Raw genomic sequence first — 17,244 nt, 5'->3', positions numbered from 1 at the left:
GCATTGGCACCGATGACCTGACGAAAGAAGTGCGACGGGCTCTCAGGAGAGCTGCAAACATTCCACGAAGGTAAGCACGGCTAGCACTTTCCCGCACGATGGGAAGATGGGGAAAAAGTCCCTTTCCTTGAGGACTGGTGTCCTGTGTGCCATAGAGAAGGGAGGGGGAGGCGAGGGGGAGGGAGCAGGCCATGCCCTCAGCGGGCAGTGACCACGGGAAGGTCATGGCGGGAAGAACAGTGTTTGACAAACCTGCCCCTGTGTTCTCCACGCCGTTCTGATTGTACGATGCTGGGCACAGGGAAACCACTCTTCACTCTTCTTTCTGCCCTAAGATTTGGCGATTCCTTGCAATAGATTAGAAAAATACTCTTTTCCAGCTAATTCGAAGCCTCCTACGTGGCAAGGCGACAGGGAGCCCTAGCCTGCTGACTCTACCGTTTGTGCACACCAAGTGGCAAGTCTGGGTTTGGAGCTGCAGGAGAAAGACACTTAGGCATCGGAGGGGTTTTTTACATATGGCCTTGTTTTTTCCTAAGTATAAATGAAGAATTTGGTGACGTGAAACTGAGTCCAAAAGAAAAACACAAACCCACGTGCGAGATGCAGCCCACCACTCCTCAAATTTACAACATGTAGAACTTCCCCCGTTAACAGAAAACCCCCATTGGGGAGAGGGGAGCTCCTTTAGTTTTATTTACTGGAATCTTAGTGTTTCCTAACACTGGTTTGTGTTTCAATGGAGTATTTGGTTTCCAAAACAGCAAGCAAATTTTTTACTTTATTAGCATTTTCTTCCAATATTGCTAAATTTTTGGAAGTGGTGGCGACACAGTTTTAAAAAGTCCTACCTTAGGGGTAACTGGGGAGACTCGGGGAAATCCGGAAACCTCCTTTCTAGTCCTGGCTAGAGAGGATGTGATGCAGTTTAAGGAATTTTCCCGATTCTCCCAAGTTAATCTGAAGTTAAGGCTCGATTCTTAGTCATTTTCCGGGTGAGTGTTTGCATCCTGAAGAACTGGCAGATTTGGGGGCGGGGTGGGGGCAGAAAATGATGATGGGCTCAAGATAGAAACTGCGGCTCACATGGGAAATTTGGCTTTAGAAAAGTTAGAGCGATCTTGTTTGTCAGCTAGCTCACCTCCTAGCCAGAGCAACTAACGCGGGGTTGAAATACTTCTGGTTGGGTTTCATCATTCTGACATCACACTTCCAGGAACCCGGTGATGCTTGTTGGCAATAGGCAAGCTGAGCCCAGAGAAAGATAGTCTCCGATGCTCTTGGAAAAACCAACTACAAGACCCATCAAAAAAAACCCCAAAAAACAGTTCCGACTGCAGGTGCCTTTGAACTGGTGGAAGAGGTGGGCAGGAAATCAACACAGGTATAAGACAGTTAGCTTGATTACAGATTATTAATACACGAGTCTATGCGGGGGGGAGGGGGGGTCCTTTCTTTAGAACACTGTGCAGGGGTGGATGAGTGGCTGGGAGGTGCAGAGTCCACCAGAGGGTTCCCCAGGCTGGAATGGCGCCCCAGGGAGCAGGCGAGAGGATGCGAGTGTGTGGGAGACAAGTTCCCTGGTGGCTGTGGGCGGAGGGGAGGGAGGGGCAGAGTCACACGGCCGCTTTGTGCTTGCCCCCGCAGCACCTGCACATCACTCCGCAGTGGTAGCAGGCCCGAAGGGGCAGGTAACAGCACATACAGGGGGCCAAGAAAGACAAGGCAATAAGAGCCATCCACCGGAGGCAAAACTTCTCGTCGCTAGTGTCGCACGAGCAGGGGTCTGTATAGTCGCCCTCGGGGTCCGACATACAGTGATAGAGCAGGCTGTCCGCACACCACATACAGCTCACCCGGCGGATGCAAGTTCTCACGGAGTCGGGCGCGTCCTGGCAGTGGCCCCGCCGGTTCTCCTCGTGGTTGAACATGTCCCTGCAGTACTCGCAGCGGGAGCGCTCGCCGTCCTCCTTCCGCCGCCGGGATTTGCCCCGCGAGGGCTGGGTCTTGATCACGCCGCCCCCGCGCCCTTTGGGGTCCTCACCGAGGCCGAAGTCCGAGGAGTCCACGTAGGGGTAGTTATAGTCGTGCTTGGGGACCTCGCCCTTGGCGAAGCGCACGTAGGAGTCCGCGTCCTCGGCGGGGTCCAGGGCCTTGCGCACGGGCGCGTGCCGGTAGTCCTCGTAGCCCGTCACCCACACCTTCTCCCGGGGGTTGATGCGCACGATCTCCTCGTCGTCGTCCGGGAAGCTCACCTGGCGGTAGGGCCGGGGCATCGGCTGCCCCAGGAGAGAAGAGACAGTATTTTACAGCAGCGGCAAAAAAGGGAGAAAAGAATCCAACATGTACCTTTCACCTTGCAAAGGCATTTCTGGAAGAAACTGACCCATCCTGTAATGACTGAACATCTTATGGGTCAAAGATGGATTTCAAACTGTGAGTCTCAATCCATTCCCGGGTCGGGAATCAACTGAATGGGCAGAGACCAGCTTTTATCCCACCCCTTGTTTTGATTACCATCGAGGTGGGAAAGTGTGCCCACTGTAAGAACAGTTTGAATTTCCAGAAGCTGGACATACCCAGGTCAAGAAGCAGAAGGTGAGGCTGCCTGCTAGCCTGATTTCTGTCTGGTTTGGACAGTATGTTCTCTGTTGTATGATCAGCTTCCCCCCCTTCTTCTTCAGTGAAATAGACGAATAGACAGTATGTTCTCTGTTGTATGATCAGCTTCCCCTCACCCCCTTCTTCTTCAGTGAAATAGACGAATACTGGAGTATACTGCATGTTAGAGGGGTAAGTACTTTTCATAATCTCTGTATATACAATACGTGAGCCGTGGGTCACCATATAAAAAGCATTTCTCACTGTGGATCGTGTTCAAAAAAAGCAAAAGGGGGCTACCAGGAACTCTAAGAACCGTGTAATCCGGTTGGGAAGAGAAGATGCCCAGATAACAGAAGGTTAAGAGCGCAGGCTCTGGAGGCCAGCTGCCTGGGTTCGAATCCTGCCAGGATCGCACAGATAGTGAGCAACAGAGCTGGAACCTGGGCCTAGGCAGCTGTGACCCAGAGCCACACCCTCCAGCCCCCACACCCCAACTTCATTCTCCTTTAGGGCCAAGCGTCCTCTCAGAAGGTAGTTGGTTTTCTACCTTAGAAGTCCTTTGGGCATGAAGGCTCTTTAAGGGGGAAAAAGCATGGTTCTGAGCAAGCCCACTGGAGTCCAGTTCGGGCTGTGCAATTTCTCGGCAAGTGGCTATACCTCAACCTCAGTTTCCGATTGTCAGACTGCACAGGGCTGTTGTGAATGGAGAGGAGGAATCTATGCAGTGTTCGCACGGAGCCTGTCACACGGGATGTGCTCGATACCGGCTGCCATTGTCACAGTGACAGCATTTTACATGGCCGTTGGGTTTCCCCATCGCTTCCCCCCGGACTGTGAGCAGGGCCACCTCTCACACCCTTTGCCCTACTTCCCCCGAGAGTCTTGACATGAGAGCTTCCTGGGCTTCAGAAAAATCACAATCCTGTAGGATTTCAGAACGGATCTTGGGAGCTGTCGCAGGCTTCGCTAATTTTTTATTTTGCAAAGTAAGGAGAGCCAAGAAGCCAGTTCTTATGGACTGCTACCATAATTTGATTTAAAAAAATTTTTGTTAATGCCAAACTATTGGGAAGCATATAACAAAAAGATTTTTTAAAAGAGTCATATAAACCTAGCTTTGTTAACTGTGCTCCTTTTTTCTCTTTTCAAAACAGACCGGTGGCCACATCACCCTACACAGGCAGCAGTCCCAGCCCCACAGGTTGGGAACCTACTCTGCAAAACAGCCACTCGGTAAATATTTGTTGAATTATTGAATTCCAGACTCCATCTCCCTGAGCAGGCCTGGGCCTGCAGCCCGAGCCGCCAGGGCGTGAGCCAGGTGCGCAGCGTTCTTCAGGCCTGATTGGGGCTTTGTGCTTTCACACCAGGTCAGGAGGCCCTCTGCAGGGGGCAGCACAGCGCATGGGTGAGCACAGACTGGCATTTGAATCTGTTCCACCAGGGACTCGATGTCCCTAAGCCTTAGCTTCCTCATCTACAAAGTGGGGAGCCGAGGACGTGCCTTGTGGGGCAATTTGTGAGGATTAAACGAGATACAGTACAAGGATTCTGGCCCGCAGAAACCTCTACGCAAGGTGAGCTGCCACCACCGCCAGCGATGTGGGGTGGGGTGGCACAAAGTAGCATGGAAGGGCCTGGGCTCGGGGAGAGGAAGGAGGCCTCCCAGCATGGGGAGCCACCCACCCCGAGGACCCCCGAGGACGGAGACTGCCGCTCACCTGCTCGAGGTGGTAGTGGTCCGTGGGGTACGGGTCGTGGAGGTGGCCCAGGGTGTAAATCCTCCGGTGCTCACAGGATGTGGGGGAGGAGATTGTCCGGGTCGGTTGTTCCCTCTTCTGAGAGGAATTAGAAGAACTGTCTGTAGCTGTCTGTTGAGAGGAAGGTAACCAAGAGTTAATTTGAAACAACCAAACCCTCGCATGCCGTCTGCCCGCCTTGTGGCATCTTGCTGGGCTACCCGAGGTGGGAGGACCCCCGAAGGGCGAGATTGTCTAAACATGATGTGGCCTCCAGACCCTGGAAAGCTGGGTTTGTTTTCTCGAATGTGGGAGCAGCGACCAGGCTTTGGGGCCGGGCTTACGACAGCAGGCCTCCCGCGGGTGCAGCCCCGTTGGTCAAGGGTGGTTGTCCCATTTGTAGCGCTAGTTCCAAGGCACTCTGGTGAGCAGCGGAGGTGCAAACACGAAAAAAAAATCAAACCCAAATGTTGACATGTGCGGCTAGTCCCAGCCTGAGAGAGAGAGGATACCGTGGGGTATCATGGGTACTGGCTTTCCAGAAATTTTATAGGACATCTTTGGGGTCCACTTTAAACTGGCAGCAAGATGACGACTGCAGAGGGGTAAGGCTGCCATCAGTGAGGAGGGGCTGGCAGAGCTGTCTCCCCAGCAGCGGTATCCAGTTCAGCCCGGAGCCTACCTGATGGTGCCTTGGGAAGGTGAGCGGATGTTGGGATGGACGGTGGCCAGAGCGCAGGGGCGGGGGGCCACCGCCTCCCAGTATATCTACCACTTGGTGCTTCATGCTCCCGCCTCAGACTCAATGAAGGGGGCCAGGTGATGGTCACCCTCCACAGCCACTCCCACCCCCCACATGCTCATAAAAGACTGTGAAGTCTTTACAACCAGGGCACCCCACCTTTCACCTCCATGGCGTCGGGGACCCTGCCCCCCTACCCCCCCAAACAAATGAAAAGGTTTTTTTTTGTATCCAGGAACTTCTTCCTCTCCTTGGCTGTTGCTCTCATAGTCCCCTTATCTTTTTATTCTACATGTCTTTTGTTCGTGTCACAAATCCTTTTGGGGGCAAGGCAGGGTTTAAACAAATAAACTGATAAGTTATTTTTACCCCTCTGCCCATTTATAAAGAAGTAAATGCTCAGAAAAATGAGACTACAGGTATTTAGGAAAAAAAAGACTCATTTCCATTATGCAATAAACTACTGTTAATTTTTAAAACTTGGTGGACATGTGCAGTTTCCCTAAAGGGACCCAATCTGCCTGGATTTTTCCTATTGGTTTGGTCCAAGTGATGCGGGGCTGATGCCTATGTCCAGTCCCTCCACCCACGGTGGCTAATCCAGATGTGGACACACGGTCCTCTCAGGCAGTACAGAAAGATTTTTGACGGAGAGTTCAGAAAAGATGCTGACTTTTTACCTCAAGTTAAGACCTAAGGGTCCCGTAAGCCTGGAATGGTGGTGGTGAGGGCACTGGGGAAGCACCTTCTGGATGAAGTGAAGCAAAACCTAGAGAAGGCCACCCCCATGGACACCATCTGAGCTTTGGGGTCCAGTCAAGCCTGAATCCTGACCCACGGTTTGGTAACTTAAGCCAGATGTGTTGGGCTCACCATGTGGGCGCACTTCTCCTCCCTCCCGATCCCAGCTCTGAGGCAGCAGCTCCACCTGCGTCACTCCCCTGGGCTCCCAGTGACCCTGACTCCTCTCCACAGCGGGTGGGGTGACCTGGGCGTGCAGCCTGCTGCCTCCCCCCTCTGCCTCTTGGGAGCCACCCACCTGGCGAGCAGCCATTCTGGGGACTGTGGGGCCCACCGTGGGGAGGCTGCAGACCCAGCAACCCTGTGCCTGGCGGGGCGGGTCCTGAGACACCTGCTTCCTGCAGATGTCAGCCCGGACCATTAAGGGTCCCCCCAATTGGTTCAGAACTCAGGAAAGAATTACTATTAAATATCAGTAACTGCAAGAGACCAAGCTGACACACAAGAATTTTTCCCTTTCTTCCACACTCTGCTTGTTGTCCAGCTCTCACCCACTTTGCTGTCGATCCGACAACAAAGCCCAGGACTCCCCCGTTATGAGAGTGGGTGCCGTGTGCCAGGGGCTGGGTACACGTGAACCATCGCAGGTAAAATATCGTCTCCACATCACACAGAGGAAAGCAGAGGCAGGACCTGCTGACCGGCAGTGGCTAACCCAGATGTGGACACCCTGACCGTCAAGCCCCCTGGAGTTCAGTACCCCTCACCCTGCTTCTCACACTCAGGTGAGCCCATTCCAACGCCACCTCTGAGAGGAACTGTGTTCACCTCAACGAAAGTACAACCTCACGTCAGAAGGTGCACCCTGCGTGACAGAACCCAGGAGATAAGGGGATGGCGTCACACGATACAAAGGTTTCCAAAGATCTCGGTAAGTACTTCCTGAATAAGCAGATAAGGGCCCTCAGTATGACTCAGATCTCAGGGGTTAAATTCTTATCCAGCACCCACATGACGGTCATCTCTGAGGTTAGAAGCTACCCGAGTGCTGAACCCGGTATCATGCACTCAGCACTGAGGTCTCGGGAACCAGTGAACACATCGCGGTCACCTCTGTGTTAGTCAGCTGGTACCCTCATCCACCCCAGGGCCAGGTTAACAATGTGGAGGAAGTCATTCTGAGAAATGGGGCACACCCAGTTTTCCCGGTATTCGTGAGCCAATCAGAAATGCCCCCGCCTGACCTCCCTAGGCCCAAACAGCCCTGCCCCCCTGCACGGTCAAGTGCAAAGCTTCCCAAACGTGAGGCCGAGGAAGGCCTTTCAAGGTCTCCTAACTGAGTGACAGGTTTGTACAAAGGAACAGGAAAGCCAGCAAACTTTGAGGTATGTCCACAGCTCACCGCTTCCCGGGTGAGCGTACGACCTGGCCCAGCCCACAGCCTTCCCTGCCAAACTGCTTGGTGTGGGTCTGGGCTCTGGAGAGGAGAGCCTGCCAGAGAGGCTCCCCGGGAAGCCAGGTTGTGTCAAATCTATACTATCAGACAGATCTTAACAGCGGTGTGACCTGCCGACAAGAGGAGTGTCCTATCAGGGCATCTCCAAGAACAGCGAGGGGAAATACCTCCTACCCACATGCACCGCTGACCTAACTGCTCGTGGTTTCCACTCAGCAGGGGACAGCAGCCACCGAAGCTGGGCGCACGCGCACACATCCACAGGCAAGATTCTCCAATGTCACTGTTACTTGTGTGCACAAGCTCATGACACCTACCCATCTGACAGCTTCTCCTTCGACTCGGAGAGATTGCGGCTGCGTTTTAAACTCGCCCTGCTCTCCGGAGGGTGTCTCTCAACTGTTGCAGGCTTGAACTCGGGAAGAACAAAAGCAGAGGCCCCCAGCCCCCCTGACAGGCACAGCTTCAGCGCCAGGCTTCCCCGAGCCACCGCCCCTGCCCGGGTCTCCTCCACAACCCGCCTGCGAGTTTGACTGACTCAGTGTCAGTGCCCGTGATGAAAACGACGTCCAGGGAAGAAGTGTGCAACGTAACATGGGGGCTGAACAAAAGAAAGGTGATGGGATATTATAATGTTAAAGATCAGGGTCTCAGCTCCCGCAGACCGGATTTGAATCATTCTCTGCTAATTATAAATTGCATGGTTTTGGTCAAGTTAACGTCTAACTCCAGTTTTCATTATCTGCAGAAATGGAGCTGAAATTGTCCTCAGAGTTATTACAAAAATGAAATGAGATTAAACATTCCCATTTTTTAAACTGTTACTGCCGATTACAGAAAAGTTATTGATTCTGTTGGTTCGGTATCTGGTCATCTCGCTTAACTCCTTATAGAAGTTCACATAGTTTACATAGTGACTGGGTTTTTCGCAGTAAATCATATTACCCACAAAAGATACTTTGGCCTCTTTTCCAGTTTTTATATCTTCTTTTTCTTATCTTATTGCAATTTTTGCCAGGCTTCCAGCATGATGTGGAAAAACAGAGGGGATAGTGGCCCTGTTTGTCTTTTTTTTTTAATTGATTATATCTATTTTTTTTATTTATTGATTTCAGAGAGGAAGGGAGAGAGAGAAACATCAATGGTGAGAGAGAATCATTGATTGGCTGCCTCCAGCATGCCCCTTACTGAGGATCAAGCCTGCAACCCAGGGATGTGCTCTTGGCTGGAATCGAACCTGGGATCCTTCAGTCCACAGGCCAACACTCTATCCACTGAGCCAAACCGGCTAGGGCACCCTGCTTGTCTTTTTAAAAAGCACTTTAAAAAATAAATTTCCAATGATTACTGTAAAAACTCACATATTTTGAGTAATTAACAAGTTTGTGTGACCCTCTAACAGGGCAGTAAGCCGAGACAAGACCTTGATAAGGAGAACAGAGAAAGAACAGGAGAGTGGGAAGGGAAGGGAGGTGGAAACGAGAGTTCAGGGTACTGAGATGAAAGGGTGGGCACTGCTAACCTTAGAAACACTGAACAGAGCCTCGACCAGCCTGACCAAATCCACTCTGGTAGTACCAATACCCATTGGGTTTGGGCTGGGTAATTTGTGAGATGTGGGTTCACAGAAGATGACATGGGCAGGGCAAGGCCAGGAAGCTTCCCTGAGGAAGAACATTCTAGATGGGTAGACAACCCAGACCAAGGCCCAGAGGAAGAAAAAAAGAGGCTCAAATTTATCAGTGAACGTCTGATAAACTCCTGTAAACACTGTAAGCTTCCAATGTCTGAACTCTACAGACATAGTTGTACTTTCAGAATTCAGATAATTCTCCAGAATTTAATTTAACAAATAAGAGGAAAACCACGGAGCTTCAAAAGTTGATAGACCTTTCTTCTGAAGAACTGACTTGAATGTTATGCTGTCTTGCCAGTAAGTCAAAATCTGAAGTACAAAAGACACTGGGTGGAGGCCGCCTGTTCCCCAAGGTCAGTGCTACCTGTGTGGGCAGGAATTGGTCTGAATGGAGAAAGGGGAGTAGACGATCAATGCTTAAAGTTAAAACTGTGGCTGGCTCCCTCCTATGTTATGGGCATATTTTGTACAATAGGATTTCTTACTCGTGGAAAGTTGCCTATTCTTCCCTGACCTACGGAGGGCCCTTGCATTGACCAGGAGGTTCTTGAAGAAGCATGTGAATTTGTTCGCTTGCCCTGGGTCCGGAAATGAGCCTCCTTCATTTGGAAGGTGAACCTCTTTGACCAGGAGAAGCTCAAAGAGGGAAAAAACCAAGAGGCTAAGCCAGGTAAGAAGGCAATTTGCTTAAATTAAGTTACCCATCTGGGCTAGGATCCTAGCTGCAGACCAGGGCTTTCTGGGACATTCCGGGCGGGTCAGACTATACATTTCAAAGTAAAGGAAGTGTTTTCAGGACTATGTGCATCCCCTTTAACTCCCCTGGGTTTTCCGGCTAAATCCTTCATTTTCCAAAAGGGGTTGGGGGGTACAGAACAAAGGCAGCAACAGCTGGCAGACAGCGGCTAAGGGCGAGAAAGGTGTGTCCAGGGTTGATTTTTCAAGGACACTTGGAACTATTAAGGGGCTCCTGGTTTACAGCTTTCCCAAGTAGGACACTCCCACTGAGTGTATCGGTGAGACTACGAGAAGGCTGGTGTTCGTCAATTTTCTCCTCCCTTCTGGGAGAGAGGCAAATGGGATGAACCCCACCCACCTCCAGAGAGGCAAGCAAACAAGTACAGCCACTTGATCATCCCCGTGTCTCCAGAACACGAGCCGACGGAAGAAAGTGCACAGCGCATGGAGCCAAGCCCACTCGGTGGCCACTTCCGGAGGCCAGCAGACCTGGGTGTTTTCAACAGGCATAGGAAAGACAGGTAAGAAACTGCTCGAGGAGCCCGACCACAGCATCTGGGGATCACACAGCAATGCCAGGCAAACATAGCTCAATGCAGAGAAGTGGACAACCCTGATGCCAGGCCAGGCTAGGCCATTCGTCTTAGACAAGTTGTTGAACTTCTTTGGGCCTCAGTTTCCTCATGTGTAAGATCAGGGGCACTACTGGGTGATCTCCAAGGTCTATCTGGGCTCTAACAATTTCATGTGTAATCCTCCTCCCAATGCCTAAGAATATGACAGGTCAGAAGGGTTTGTCTAACACTGTTGCTTAGCTGACTGAAGAGCCACAGGACATATGTCAACTATACCTCAATAAACACAAGTAATAAATAAAAGTCATCACCATGCCCCCCACCCCCCAAACTGCCAGAGGATTCACTCAGATGATTAAGTAGAATTTCTGCCATCTATAGATGCTGCTATTTTGCATTTTTAAAGATGGATTACTGGGAGTTATGACCACAATTCATATTATTTTTACTGCAGTCCACCACCAAAATAGATCTCGACATCTGATGCATTCTTCCTATAGCAAGGGCTGCTCGTTTTATTTCTTTTAAAAAGTATGCACACACACAGAGTACATATAAATACAAATGTATGCCATTCCTCTCCACCTCGGCTGGGAGACTAGACCGATCACATAAAACTCTGGGCTGCTTCTGCCTGTCAGGAGACAGTGACCTGGATGGCCGAAGGCCCAGAGGCTCCTGGCTCAGGGGTGTGGACGAGCTGTTGTTGCTAACTCTTCAGCAAAGCATACCTTCTGCTCTGTATCGACCAGACTGACAGGCCTGTGGCCAATCCCTTTTCCTCTGCTAACCAGGAAGTTACCACCAGGTCTCTGGGAACAGGTAGCACTGGCTCACCTGTCCTGAGGGCCTACATGGGTTCCAGGTGTCCTGTTTCAAAGAGGCAAGCAGAGCAGAAAATCGGCCAGGAACATGCTCTTCTATGGTCCCAGCACGCAGGCAGTTTGGGCCTAAGAGGCAGCTGCTTGGGGAAAAGAGAGAACTTGGTCCTAGGGCATTAATTACCCTCTCTGGGACCCAGGGAATAAAGTGGGCGTTCTTTCATTGGGAAAAAATCCTATGCAATAAAAGGATAATATGCAAATTGACCCTAATGGTGGAATAACCAGAATGACAGCTCAACCAGTCACTATGAGGTGCACTGACCACCTTTCTGGCTTTTTCCCCTGCCGGCAGGCTCCAATCACCTGATGATGAGCAGGGAACCGGGGGTGGATGGTGGGGGATGCGGGTGGTGCCAGGCCAAGGCCCCTACCCTCCTGGTTGCCCCACACACAGAGGGCAACCCACGACTGGGGTGGGGCCAGCAAGCGGACGGGAATGGCCAACCTCTTGGTTCCTCCCCATGGCTGGCAGGCTCAAATCACTGGATCACTTGATGGCGAATGGGGAACCGGGGACTGGTGGAGGCAGGGGGCAGGGCTGGCTGCAGGCAGCTAGGGAAGATGGCCCTGATTGTAGGCCAGGCCTAGGGACTGTATCTGTGCATAAATTTCGTGCACGGGGCCTCTAATAATAATAAAAAAAGGAAATTTCCACATGTTTAACAAAATTTTATGTGTCTAGATTTTGAAGTCAGGTGAAAGCAAATTTGATATGAAAGGAAAGGACTGATAAGCCACAGCTTCGCTTCACTGGGAGGCTGAGAGATGGGAGCAGGAAGGCTGGGTTTCAGGTAACCCTGACTACGTTCTCTGTATGAATTAGTAAAATGGAAATAATAGTAGCCTACTATCCACAGCTTAGAAAGATGAGATGACATACGTGTAAATGAAGAAAGACACACATGGAAGAGTTAGAGAAATGCTGCTGGCCTTCCTGACATGGAGAGTGTTGCAAAGCTTTTGTTGGACATTAATTGCTTTAGTTTAGCCACGGTAAGGTATTACTTTTGAATAAAAAGGTCCTCCTCTTACTATGTAATGTGAGCTTGATAACTGTTGTGTGGAAGATAAAGCAGCTCCCACCCATGTGGGCCTCTGCCTGCAGCAGTTATGGGGCCCAGGGCTGCCCCTCCCAAACATTTTTGCCTTTCTTAACAAAGCACTGTAGGCCAACTTCACTAAATTTGATAGGACTTACATTTCCAACCTATTTTCTCTCCACGTATCCTCCCCCCACCCCTTTCTGTCCCCATCCCTTCATTCCACAGGGAGAGACAACAGAAACGTTTCTGATCAGCTGATCTCTTAAAAGGAGGCTGGGGCTTCGAGGAGGAACCGGGGACCGTCTACCTACACAGAGGTCTTAAGCCAGTGCCTTAGTTGAAATATCCATCATTTAGGTGGTTCTTTTTAAAACAAAGGGGGACTCTGGTACGCTTGACAGGTAACATTGACTAAAACGTATTGAGTAAGTATTGCCTTTTCTTACAGTTCTGGGAGGCCAGAGTGTGGAACGGAGCCTCTCTGAGCCTGGGTGATTCACCTGCAGACATGAAGTGCCAGGAGATTACCTCCCAGGTGGCTGGAGGACAGATGCAGTGATGTATGTGCCAGTGTGGGCGTAGCGCCAGGGCAGCTCCACACCCCAGTTCCTCTCCCTCCCCTCGCCCTGGCCAGCAGAGACTCAGAAGAAATGTGTCCACCCTGAGGTTTTGTGTTCAAAGGATCAAGGGTCACCGCTAACTCACGGCAGAACCAAGTTCAGAATCCAGGCAGGCCTCTCCCTCACCTCCAAACTCCGCACTCTCAGGGGTCACACACCACTTCAGCTTTTAAAAACACTCTTAGAAAATCAGTAGGTGAACCCCATTTCATGACAAAATTGGTCGATATGCCTTTAGTTTTAATGTCTGTTAGGGCTGAACTAGGTGGAAAAATTTTGTGGTGTTCTGCACTCTTCCGCTTCTGTAAGTGAAACCTAGGTAATTACAAAATTCAATGAATGTTTTTTCTATTTAAGAATGAAAATAAGGACAACTTGCAAATACCCCAAAGCCCATCTAGGATAAAACAAAACTGCTTCTCAGTACGTTGGTTTCAACCACTTGCTCTAACCTCGCTTTAGCGAACACCTGGGGTGGAAGGGCGAGGTACCATCGGGGACAACTGCTCTGAACAGCCGGAAGGCAACAATGCAGCTTGTAATAAACAGGATGCCGGGGGGCCAAGCACAGGGCACCGGGCAGGACCAGGTTTTCCAGTTTGGACAAAACATGGCTAGAAACTGATGATGTTCTAAAAGACATGACATTTTTCCTATCTAAAGGAGGACTGCCTACCTAAAGAAATACAGCGAAACACCAACACCTAATCCAAATACCAGCCTTTTCCAACTGGATTCTAGGAGAGTTCAGACCTGAACAAAATCACTGAATGACTCTCCTCAATTCTGCAAAGGACATTACACAGTTAGTACCATTCTAGGTGCGCAGGACACGTTAACTCATTATATTAGGATGGATTCCTTAAAGTGCGAGGGCGTAATAGAGAAGAATTGATGGAGAAGGGCTGTCCAAATCCCAAAACAGTACTTAGGTGGAAGTAAACCTAGAGGGTGGGAAAAAACCACCCATGTAGGGTAGGCCTTGCTATGGTCAAGCTCCGAGTTGCCATCTTGGGGACCGCAGACTGTAACACCCACTAGGTAGCTCCCAGCCCACCACATGAATGGGTCACATGGGCATGAGCCACATATTTATTCTCTTATCTCCCTTTTCCAACTTGGGTCCAAGAGAATCCTAAGATAGAACTCTTATATTTGGTGGTGGTTTAAAAAAAAAAATAGAACAGCTGAAAGACCCTAAATATAATTATTCAATAGCAGCAGCGGGGAACTGGGAAGCTGGGCGTGAGTCCCCACTGCCCCTCTACCATGAACTGGATGTCTGCACACCCCACATTGTGGATGTGCCCGCAACCAAGGTACATGCCCTTGACCGGAATCGAACTTGGGACCCTTCAGTCCGCAGGCCGACGCTCCATCCACTGAGCCAAACCGGTTAGGGCTAAATTATATTTTAAATGTGAGGTTTTACATTAACTTGCCTAGCTGGCTTCTTTTCAATAATGCTAGGCCACATTCTGACATGGCAAAAGCAGCTGGACCTTAAAAATTCATTTCCATACGATTCAGTATGCATTCACCACTGGACCCATGTCTCTCCATTTTCTATCATCTCTTACATTTTCCTGCTTGATTCATTTGTATTATTCTGTTGTAAAAATATATTTTATTGATTTTTTACAGAGAGAAAGGGAGAGAGGGATAGAGTTAGAAACATCGATGAGAGGGAAACATCGATCAGCTGCCTCCTGTACAGTCCCTACTGGGGATATGCCCGCAACCAAGGTACATGCCCTTGACCGGAATTGAACCTGGGACCCTTGAGTCCGCAGGCTGATGCTCTATCCACTGAGCCAAACCGGTTAGGGCTGGATGTGAGATCTTAGGCAAGTCACGCGTCTGAGTCACCTGGAAGAACTCACAATCCCTTCCCATTCCCAGACCTGCAATTCTAAGGAGCTGGCTTTTTAGAGCTGCCCTCGCCACCCAGCAAGGCAAATAAATGTCCAGTAACGCCTGCAGCTTATCTTATCTCTAACGTGCCATTACTTCCACAGTGGACATGCAGCTGCCTAGCACCAGGCAGGGAGTACAGCAGGAAGAGAGCACTTAGAGCCACAAAAGTCAACCTCTTTAATCTCTAAACCTCCAGCGGGGGGAACGAGGATGAGCTGCTATAACTAAGGTGTTTGTCTCCATTCCTCCTTCTCCCTTGACCTCTCACCCACCTTCTGATAAAACCCCTCTCATTCATAAGAAAAATAAAATAATCAATACATGTATGTATATCACTTAATATCTCAAGTAGCAGTCTCGCCCCTCTCCACCTCAGCTTCTCACTCTACAGAGAAATTAATACACTGTCTGCTCCTGTGGCTCTTCTTGTATTTGTCTCCATTTTTTCCAATCCCATGTGGTTTATACTATTTTCTGATTTGCAGATTTAGATATTATTTAAGGACTGCTTATTGTGGATGAAGCTCGAGCCCTTTTATACACCCTCAAGTATCTTCCTATAAAGCAAATATTTCCCTAATCCCCAGCTTTAGAGCCAGATCCAGCCGCTCGGCACAGTGACAGCTGAAGCACTGACCACACGTGGCCAGATTCTAGGTCGGCTGCTCCAGAAGTATGTGTGCCCTGCAGCTGCATTCTCCAACCATCCTATTAAAACGATCCTTGTCTGCTATGAAGATGCTAATCCCATTAAAAAATTACTTTAGAATTCCGCAGCAGTCAATAAAACACCTGGTTTGAATGGACCACACCCTACACAACAGGGATTTGGGAAATGGTTCACTAAGTGACCACATAACCCAGAGCCTCTCCAGTGCCAGTTCATTTTCTCTCCTCATTCTGCCCAAGAATCCCTTCCCTGTCGGTTCCAAACCCTCACCTGGAGGGACCTGGGAGGAAGTCAGTTCTAAGTTGGGGAGCAAAGCAGCTCGGCTTATCCACAGAGCTGAACAGCCCAGACCTGAAGCTCACAGGGCCTCCTCCACAGAGACAAAAGCACCACAGAGGGAACAGACTAGTGGGTCTTTCTCTGCCTCTCGTCTCCCCAGCTCGGAAGGGACAGAAGGGAGAAGCTGCTGGTCAGACGCAGCAGTGAGAGTGTGCTCTCAGCAGTATACAGAATGCAAACCTTTGTTGTTGTTTTATGTTCTTTGCATGACTCATCTTACACATTACCAAGTGGCTCAGGCACTGGAATTCCTGGTACCTCCATGTTTAATGCTGGGCACTCCCTTGCCACCAAGGTCAACCATTATAACTGAGGTCTCCCTGGGGTGGAGGGGCTGTGAGAGGGCCGTGCCACAAAGGAGAAAGCGGACGAGAGGGTAAGAAGCAGTGCGAGGAGCCAACAGCTTAGAGTCGGTGACAAAGCCAGGGCTCCGCTCCTCGCTGTAGACTGAGCACAAAACAGCTGGAAACATGGCACGAAGTCACAGATTCCCTCAAGATCACCCCCTTCCAATGGCTCTCCAAGATAACAAAGCAAATCAATAAAGTAGGAAAACCTGTGATTTTACACACTATACAGTCATCCCCACCAAATGCCATCTATAGGGTCTACGACTTAAAGCAAAATGATGTATAACGAAGTCCATTTTACCAGAGGCCATACCAACAATGCAAGAGTGAAGTTCTTACACTGTCTCATCGTCGTTATAACAGAACGACGTTGAATGAAATGCATTACTCTGGGCCTGTTGTATCCGGGGGTCAGATCACCCACTTATTTATTGGGTATTTATAGAGCAAAGCTTTCTAGGGTTGCAGAGACTAAAATAATGAATAACCTGCTTCTAATTGGACGAAGATTCATTCACTCAGCAAATAAAAGAGGAAAGCCAAAAAAGGGGGCAGGCTTTTAAGTGGCTTGAGAAATAAGCAGAGTGCTATGGGACTTTAAACAAGAGAGAACAATCATAATTGGTCGAGGGAGAAATACGAGGGCACATGAACGGATAAACAGCCCAAACTCAGAAAGTCGGAATGGTTGCTAATCAAGAGTCTCTGGTGGCGGTACTGGCTGGAAAGATGTGGACACACACCAGGCTGGTGGCAGTGATGTGGACAGGGGAGCCATGGGAAGATTGTGGAGGCCACAGTGTTGGCCACAGGTGCACAGGCAGGGCAGGTGTGCATACGTGTGTACATGCGTGCACACACTAAGAAGGGCACGAATATAACTGAGCAACTGCAACATGGTTGTACCATCCTGAGAAGTCAGGCAGAGAGGTTGCTTGGGGGTTTAACCATCAGGGCTGGGAAGTGTGAGCAGGGACAGCCCATGGTTGGTGAGCACCCAGGCCAGACAGCTACCCCACAGGGAATTGGGCTGCCCCTTCCTCCACCTCCACTTCATTCCCTAATGCAGAATGTGCATCAATAGACTAACCCCAAGCCATCCCCTGAAACAGGGACCTCCTGGCTCCACCAGCAGAAACAGGATACGCTCGTGGTTCCTCCAGTGACACCTCTACAGGTGTTCCTACACA

General features: G+C 50.0%; 1 protein-coding gene across 2 annotated transcripts in view; it reads right to left on the bottom strand.

Annotated features, from left to right (window-relative positions):
• Positions 1–769: 769 nt before the first annotated feature.
• Positions 770–17,244, bottom strand: part of SPRED2 (sprouty-related, EVH1 domain containing 2) — a 112,491-nt gene continuing 96,016 nt past the window's right edge. Inside the window, exons 5-6 of one of the 2 annotated variants that reach the window (XM_015557929.1) lie at positions 4,326–4,475; positions 770–2,279 (exon numbers count right to left, since the gene is read on the bottom strand). In XM_015557929.1, coding sequence (XP_015413415.1) covers positions 1,617–2,279; positions 4,326–4,475 — 813 coding nt within the window. In that variant the 3' untranslated portion in view covers positions 770–1,616. The remainder of the gene's footprint in view (positions 2,280–4,325; positions 4,476–17,244) is intronic. The other variant, XM_006778529.2, reaches the window with a different exon arrangement.

The sequence above is a fragment of the Myotis davidii genome, unplaced genomic scaffold (genome assembly GCF_000327345.1).
Source record: "Myotis davidii unplaced genomic scaffold, ASM32734v1 scaffold6, whole genome shotgun sequence".
NCBI lineage: Eukaryota > Metazoa > Chordata > Mammalia > Chiroptera > Vespertilionidae > Myotis > Myotis davidii.
Note: the sequence above shows the minus strand (reverse complement) of the source record. Positions and strands in the feature narration are given on the sequence as shown.